We start from the raw sequence: 8,601 nt of genomic DNA, 5'->3' as shown, positions 1-8,601 counted from the left end.
GAAATGGAACAGGAAAGGGCAACAAGACTGATTACAGATTTAATCTGTAGAATATTTCTAATCAACTGTTCAGAGATGTTCTTACTCACCTCTGGAGCAAGTAAAACATAAATGCAGGACTTCTAGTCCAAGGGTACAGACATTACCACTGTGTCGCAAGAGCCCCCGAAATAATTTGAAATGGATATGAAACATGTAAACTTTTCACTCACAACCTCTGCTTTAAAACTAGTGTTAATGAATGAGGCAGTGACCGATTGACTGTGCTGATTGGCTGAAGTTTGGGACTAATGGGACTATAGATTGATTAGCTGAAGGAGGAAGCCAATGAATAATGCCAACTGACCCATTGACTACATTGATTGATTGCAAGAGGAGGCCAATAGATGAGGGTATGTAACCAATTGACCACACTGATTGGCTGATCTATTGCCTGCACTAATTGAGAGCTGTGAATTGCTGACTGAAGACAAGATACAATCTTTTGTTGGGGCACTTTGGATGATTGGTCAACCTATTGACTCCTTATCAGTAACACTGGAAGTCTGGTCACACTATTCTGAGATCCAGCATTGTGGCTGTGTCTGGTGAGGATTTGATTGCATGTAGCCTTGGTGCCAATGGCCATTGCCTGGGAACATCGAAAATAAATGATTGCATTGACTGTATATAGAAAGTTTCACCATCCTGAAGCACGTTAAAGCCATTGAAATATTTTTGACGTGTGGTCAGTGTTGTAATGAAGGAATTGTAGTGGCCAATCTTTGCATAACAAGCTTCCACAAACGTAATACCATTACCTTTTTTTCAAAATGATGTCAGTTGAGGGATAAATATTGTCCAACTCATCCAGGAAAAACTATTATTTTGGAATAGTCCTGCTGTTAGAAAGGGCCTTAGTTCAATGTCATGGAATGGAAGGGAAGGTAAAGTTGCCATGGCCCAAGAGGTCTGCTGTCTCATTAGAAAAGGACAACAGGTGATAAGTTTAACTTGAGGGTCAGCTTGCCTCAGTGGAGGGATGAGGTTCTGGGCAAGACCTTCAGGGTGACTTCAGTTGGTGTGGGAATTGAATCTGTGCAGTTGACATCACCCTGCAATGCATACCGGTCATCAAACTGACTTCCGTCCCCATAATTCAATGTATCATCTGAAAGACAGCATTCCTGATAGTGCAGCACTCTCTTGGTATTCCACTGAGAGCATAATCCTAGATTTTGTGTTCAGGTTTTTCAGATAGGGTCAAGCCAATGATCTTCCAGCTTGTAAGTGAGAGTACATCTGCTGAGCCCAGTCACAATGCAGTGTTTGAAATACTTGTGGTGATGTGCAGACAGAATTGGTCTTCCCTTTATGTCCTGTACTTTTTTTTCAGAATGCAGCAAGCGACCAGCAGTAAATGAAGAAGAGGAAGACCTGAATTCAGAGACTCTGGGGAACCATGATGCTGATCCAGGAGCCTGGCCTTGGCTGGTCAGTGTACAGATTGCATCAAAGGATGGAACTTATGGTCACACCTGTGGAGGATCTGTCATTGACAACTACTGGGTGCTGACAGCAGCTCACTGCTTCAAAGCCAAAATAGCAAAGTAAGGAGGTGATTGGTGATCATACCAATGAATCAATACCTCATTGCTAACTAACTCATTGACTTGTCCCAGAGAGTAAACATTTCCCACTAACTAACCATAGATTCAATCTCCAGACTAACCTCTCATTTTGAAATGATTGTTGAGTCTGTTATTGGTTACCATTAGCTACCATATGAGCATGAATAACACCTTTACAGGTCTAGTACCTATACCCACATTCATACATACCAAGTATCGGTACCTTCCCCTAGGACCCATACCTATACCAAACTTGTGTCTGTCCTTCCCCTAAAAAGTACATCTGTGCAGAGTCAATTCTGTGCCTGGCCTTTATCATCTCTAATTTCTCTGCCAGGATTACACTTTGTTGGATATTCTGGCTCTTTCTGAAGTATTGGCAATTCACAAACTCTAGCCATTCTGTGGATCCCTCACACAGTTGGAAATCTGTGGGTCACTATTGTTTTGTTCCTTCCCTTGGAGCCAAGAGCTAAATTAGCTATGTGTATTGCTCAGACTCAGAGGTGGGAACACTACCATTGAGTCAAACTTGTCCACTACAAGCAGTGGCAGGGAGAGCTAATTGAATTTGTTATTAATTTAGTCTGGTACAGCCTGACTTCGGACTCCGAAAATCATCATGCTGCATCTGAAATTTATACTTTCCAGATGACATTTAATGGGAAAACTGTGTGGAGTGAGTCTCACTTCTTGAACAGAAGTGGGAGGTCACTAACTAGCCAGGGTTCAATGCCTTGATAATGCTTCCTCATGGTATGTGGATCTATGTTTCTTTTGGATTGTATGACAATTGTAGTGTCATTGCATGTGGCCTAGCACACCCAACTCTACATGGACAGAACTGGTCTATCTACATATCACCGTATCCCGTAATGATGTCCTATGCCTTCTGAATATGAAACATCAATTTTGCTACAAAAGCAATGATTGTAATTATCAGTTAAAAAGATGTATGGCAGTAGTACAGGCCAAATATCTGTGTAAACTGTTGAGTAGCACACTACAGAACCTCTTTTTTAAAGAGAAGTCTATAAGTAGAGGAGTAGAATTAGGCCATTTGACCCATTGGTCAAACTTTGCTATTTGATCATGGCTAACATGTTTATTAGCCATATTGTCCTGCCGTAACTCTTGATCCCTTGATCAAAAACCTATCTCTGTCTTAAATACGCTCAATGACTTGGCCTCCATAGCTCTCTGCAGCAATGAGTTCCACAGATTAACCACCTTCTGGCTGAAGTAATTATTCCTCATCTTAATTGTAAAAGGTCCCTTCATTCTGACACTGTGCTCTCGTGTCTTAGTTTCTCCATGTCCACTCTATACAGGCCTCTCAGTCTTCTGTAAGCTTCAGTCAGATCCCCCCTCATCTTCTAAACTCTACTGAGTACAGACCAAAAGTCTTCAACTGTTTCAAGCCCTTTATCCCCAGGATCGAGCACATAAACCTGCTCTGGAGCCTTCCAAGTCCAGCGCATCTTTCCTTAGATACACAGCCCACATCTGCTCACAATATTCCAAATGCAGTTTGACCAGAATCTAATACAGCCTCAGCAGTACATCCTTGCTCTTGTATTCCAGTCCTCTTGAAATAAATGCTAACATTGCATTTGCCTTCCTAACTCCCCAACTGAACCTGCATGTTAACCTTAAGAGAATCCTGAACTAGGATCCTTAACCCCTTTGTGCTTCAGATTTCCAAAGCCTTTCCCTGTTTAGAAAATAGTCAATGCCTCTATTCTTTCTACCAAAGTGCATTACCTCAGACTCTCCCACATCAGGCAACTGTCTGTGTGGAGTTTGCACATTCTCCCCATGTCTGCATGGGTTTCCTCCGGGTGCTCTGGTTTCCTCCCACAGTCCAAAAATATGCAGGTCAGGTGAATTGGCCGTATTAAATTGCCCGTAGTGTTAGGTGAAAGGGTAAATGTAGAGAAATGGATCTGGGTGGGTTGCTCTTTGGAGGGTCAGTGTGGACTTGTTGGGCCGAAGGGCCTGTTTCCACACTATAAGTAATCTAATAAATTCTCTTCTTGTACATTACATTTCATCTGCCACTTCTTTTCCCACTCTCTTGCCTGTCCAACTCCTTCTGCAGCCTCCCTGCTTCCTCAACATACCTGTCCCTCCACCTATCTTTGTGTCATTTGCTCACTCAGTTCCTTCATCGTAAATGTATAAGGTGAATAGTTGTGATCCCAATTTGGACCCCTGTGTAACTCCATTTTCAGGCTGCCAAACTGGAAAAAATCCCTATATCTCCACTCTCTGACTTCTGGCAGTCAGTCAATCCTCTATCCATGCCAGCATTTTGTCCCTAACACCATGGGCTATTATCTTATTTAGCAACCTCCTGTGTACACCTTTCTGGAAATCCAGATAGATCCCATTCACTGGCTCCCCTTTGTCTAACTTGCTCATTCCCTCCTAAAAGAATCCTAACAAATTTGTCAGGCATGACCCTTTGACAAAGCTGTGCTGACTCGGTCCTATTTTACTTCGAGGTACTCTGCTATCTCATCCTTAATAATGGATACTGAAAGGGAAACTGAGCAGCTGCTAACCATACAACTGTGATAGATGACTGCCTATCCTATTTGTCTCATCTGAACTTACCCCTTGCTATAAAAAATACTTAGATTTGTATAAAGTTTGTCATGACTTCATATTGTCCCAAAGTGATTGACATAAACCAATTATTTTTGAAGTGTAGTCACTGTTTAAATGTAGGAAACACAACAGCCAATATGCACACTACAAGCTTCTACAAAGATCAATGAGATAAAAGACCAGTTTTTTTGTTATATTTTGATGATACCTTGTTCCATTCAAAGGATCAGTTCAGTGGAACCAGAGTTGAGATTCATCCAACTCAGCTCCAGATGATTCTTTTAGATCTTACCAGAATGGACAAGCTGAGCTAAGCAGCAGCAAAACCCCAGTGAACACAGGGAACTACTCAAGGCCTTGTCCCCAATAACCTACTCATTAAACCTGGGACTTCTGCCCATAGGGACTAAGTGCACACTCCATTTAAAAGTTCTGGCTGCAAGTTTTTTAGTAGCAACAACTCAAAACTCCAGGTTTATCTTCCTTAAAACCTGATTGACCAAGAAGTAAACACGAAATTAAGTGACTGAACTAAGGGGATCTCTGCTGTAGGTAAATGTATAGCAATGTACCACAGAATAGAGAAGATGCATGCATGCTGAAATGATGCCTTGTCCTATTTGGATTTTGTCAACCTACAGGTTTGAAAAGGGTTTTTGCTTGACTAGTAGACAAATCTGAAATCAGAACACTGAGATTAGCTAGTGTTATTTGAGGTGCAGCAAATTATATGGTGCTCAGATTTAATGCTCACCTGAGATCCCTAAGATCCATAGCTCCTAAAAATAAAAGATATAGAGACTTTTGTTTTAAGATATGTATCAGGAATTGCAGTGTACTAGTCATGGCCGGTCTTGCCAAATTGAAGATAAACATGGACTGTGGTCTTGTAAATTAATTATATCGGTTCCTCCAGTGTCTGAGAGTTTTTCAAACTCAGCTTTCTTCTCCTCTGAGATCACTGATAGAAGGAGTGGGAGCCCTAGTTGATTCACTTATCCTCCATGATGCTCAGGAACATCATAAATGATAATGTCCTAACAATTCTCATACCTAACAGGGATAAGTTAGGTTTAGATGATCATCGAGTAATTATGTTTCTGGATCTCAATATCATTGAGCTATTGAGTGAGGGAACTGTCCAAAAAAATCTTCAATTTGTCAAAACAGCTGCTACAAGTGTCCCCTCTAATTTATACAAATCTCCTTATATCCTTCCTAAGCAATGTGGAGAAAATTATGCTGGTGTTTGGATTAGAACAGATCTCGAGGTTTAGTAAAGACACATATGCCAGACCAGTTGCAGAGGTCATCAAGCACGAAAATTACAATCCGGACACAGAATCTAACGACATTGCCCTCATCAAGGTCACTGATCCCATTGTGTTCACCGACTATGTGCAGCCAGTGTGTCTTCAGTATCAGAAACTTGATATTGCTGAACTCAAGCCTTGTGTCACTGCCGGATGGGGCATGGTGGAGGGCAAAGGTAAGAAAGTTGTCAGTTTGTTTAGATTCACTTCCTGGTTTAACAGCACAAGCAGAGAGTCTCATTCGATCTTGTCTCAGGTCTTAAGTGCTGGGTGTGGGTAGGCTAATGATGTTTGTCATCATTAATGATAATTTTTAGTAATCCAGATATCAAAAAGATTCACTCCCAAATTGAGTAGACATTGGATTAAAAGAATGTGAAAGCTGTCCTCAAAACTCAACTGAATCACTAATTTCCCTAGGAAGAAAGCCTGTCCTTTTCACCTTGTAAAGTCTGGCCTACGTGTCACTAAAATATAATACTTTGTGGTTTATTCTTCATGCCTCATAAGTAGCCTAGCTAGCTCTTCATGAAGAATGTTCACCACTGGCTTTTCATCAATGGACAAGTTCATTGTCCATGCCTTGAGAACAATACTGAGGAAATTATCAGCATTCACAGGAAATTCAAATGGGAAAACAAGAGATTGAGCCTTGAAACATCGCCAGAGTTTAAATCAGAGTTTAGATCAGAGGGGCAGGAAAATCAATGTTTCGGGCAAAAGACCTTTATCAGGAATAGAGGTGGGAAGCCTCCAGAATGGAGAGATAAATAGGGGTGGGGCTGGGGAGAAGGTAGCAAAAAGTACAATAGGTGAATGGGGGTGGGGATGGTGATGATAGGTCAGAGAGGAGGGTGGGGGAAGGTAGCAAAGAGTACAATAGGTGAATGAGGATGGGGATGGAGGTGATAGGTCTCATGGACAACTGACTGCTTCAAAGTAATTCAACCAATCAGAGCAATAAGTTCTGTTAGGTTTAACTCACTTCTGATATATAGCAAAAACAACACTTGAATGCCAAACCAGCTCTACTAACATGATTATTATTATTATGTAATTGATGTGATTCCAGTGTTGTACAATTTCTAATAATCCATTCTGTAACTTAGCGGCAATTTCAATTACTGTATAGTCTGGATTCCAGGATGTGGAACTCTCCTGTTTGGATAGGTCAATAGGAATTGAGATGTTCCAATAATCCATCCCTTATGTTGGATGTAGCATGAGAAGGGGATACCATTACCCAGTCACTTCAGTCTTTTACAATTGAGTGCCACTAGGAGTTGAACGCTACACTAGTCCCTCTACACTGTCCAATCAAACACAATCAGGGCAGGTAGCAATGTTGGGTACAAATTGAAGCTCCTTCATGATGCACATCCAATACTCCAGGGTAGATACAGCATAAGATAGATACAGAGTAAAGGTCTGTCTAAACTGTTCAGTTATTTGCCTGAATTCTCAAAGTTGCATTCACTTTTGTCAACATGATTCTGAAACTTTTCATTAATGGTTTAGGAGGCAGATATTCTCCCATTTTCTTCCCAAAATGGTCAAGATTGTGGAGCTGCGTATCCTTCTGGATAGACTGTTGTCTAAAGCTCAATGTAGGTGTCCGAAAGTTTCTTTCCAGACAGTTAAAGTTGAGGCATTCTTATGAGATACACAGGATCCTGCTGTATCTGTTTCAACTGAACAAAACAGATGACTGTCATTCACTGGGACATCTCTCAGGGCAATCTTTACCAATCAGAGTCAGCCTACCAAGTTTAACATTTAAATGAAGCCTAGTAGTTAATTATGTCATCATTGACTGGTACATTTTCAAAGCAACACCTCTACCAATCAATGCTCTCCACTCATTCACTAGTTGGTTTTCACCTAAAATTTGTAATCTCGCAAATATTCCGTTGTGTGCAAGATGAAACATGTTGACAAAATGTGCCTTTAACAGCAATACATAAATTCTATGCTATCAAAAAATTGAACTAAGAAAACATTATCAATCTTATTATCTGGTTTTCTTTGACCTAGGTAGACGAGCAGATATTTTACAGGAACAAGAAATCAGTATAATCCCGACAGCTATCTGTAATCAGGGTGATTGGTACAATGGCTCATTGTCTGATCAAGTCCTGTGTGCTGGATTTAAATGGGCAGGACCAGACAGGTGTCAGGTAGGTACTATAAAAAAAGGAATTGAAATCTTTGTTATTGAATGGGACTGGTTGAAGAAGTACAGTCATATGCAGAACCCATTCTTTTGGGATCTGTGTAAAATCAAGCCTGGATAAAGCTGGCTGGGACAGACTGGCATCCATTGGTCGTACAATCATATTCTTCCTGTTCTATTGCAGACAGATAGTGGAGGCCCATTGGTATGTAAAGTCCTTGGAGCAGGAAAATTCTATCAACTGGGAATCACCAACTGGGGCTTAGGTTGTGGTCACAAGATCCATCCGGGCATCTACACATCTGTGCGGAAGTACATTGAATGGATTGAGTGGAAGACATCAAAGTTGGGTGAAATGCAAATGGTGGCTGATAGTTCTCGCAAGGCATCGATAAATAGGAAAAACAGTGCTGTCCGTTTACAGGTTTATGGCTTTCTCACCGCAGTTAATTTGGTGTCTCTCTTTATCTAAAGATACCAGTCTGATCTGCACTCACAGGTTTACAGAGATGTCTATTGCTGTCTGGTTTCCTTGATAATAGTCTCTATGTCAATAAAATTTTATAGCAATGAAACTGGGAAGTTTGTTTGTTTGGGTTTCATGCTACTTTGTTCAAACTGATGGATTAAGAGTTGGCTAATTGGACTGTGTAACTAAGTCTGAGTCTTTGTTCATTGCATTTACTGCTGGTTGTTTAGGTGGCACAGTATATGGAATCATAGATTCACTAGCCTGTGCCAGGAGTTTTTTTCAAATTCATTCACAGGATGTAAGTATCGCTGGTTAGGTCAACATTTATTGCGCAACCCTAATTGCCCAGAGGGCAGTTAAGAGTCAACCACATTGCTGTGGGCTTGGCGTTACTTGTAGGCCATACCAGGTGAGGAACGC

At 41.0% G+C, this 8,601-nt stretch overlaps 1 protein-coding gene across 1 annotated transcript; it reads left to right on the top strand.

Moving 5' to 3' along the window:
• Nucleotides 1-502: 502 nt before the first annotated feature.
• LOC122561507 (acrosin-like) lies at nt 503-8,202 on the top strand. Its single transcript, XM_043713254.1, has 5 exons — nt 503-587; nt 1,376-1,589; nt 5,447-5,712; nt 7,571-7,713; nt 7,894-8,202. Exons 3-5 carry the CDS (start codon nt 5,463-5,465, stop codon nt 8,179-8,181), a joined length of 681 nt encoding a protein of 226 aa, XP_043569189.1. The 5' UTR covers nt 503-587; nt 1,376-1,589; nt 5,447-5,462; the 3' UTR covers nt 8,182-8,202.
• Nucleotides 8,203-8,601: the final 399 nt, after the last annotated feature.

The sequence above is a fragment of the Chiloscyllium plagiosum genome, chromosome 23, assembly GCF_004010195.1.
Source record: "Chiloscyllium plagiosum isolate BGI_BamShark_2017 chromosome 23, ASM401019v2, whole genome shotgun sequence".
Taxonomy (NCBI): Eukaryota; Metazoa; Chordata; class Chondrichthyes; order Orectolobiformes; family Hemiscylliidae; genus Chiloscyllium; species Chiloscyllium plagiosum.
This window is presented reverse-complemented; position numbering and strand designations above follow the sequence as displayed.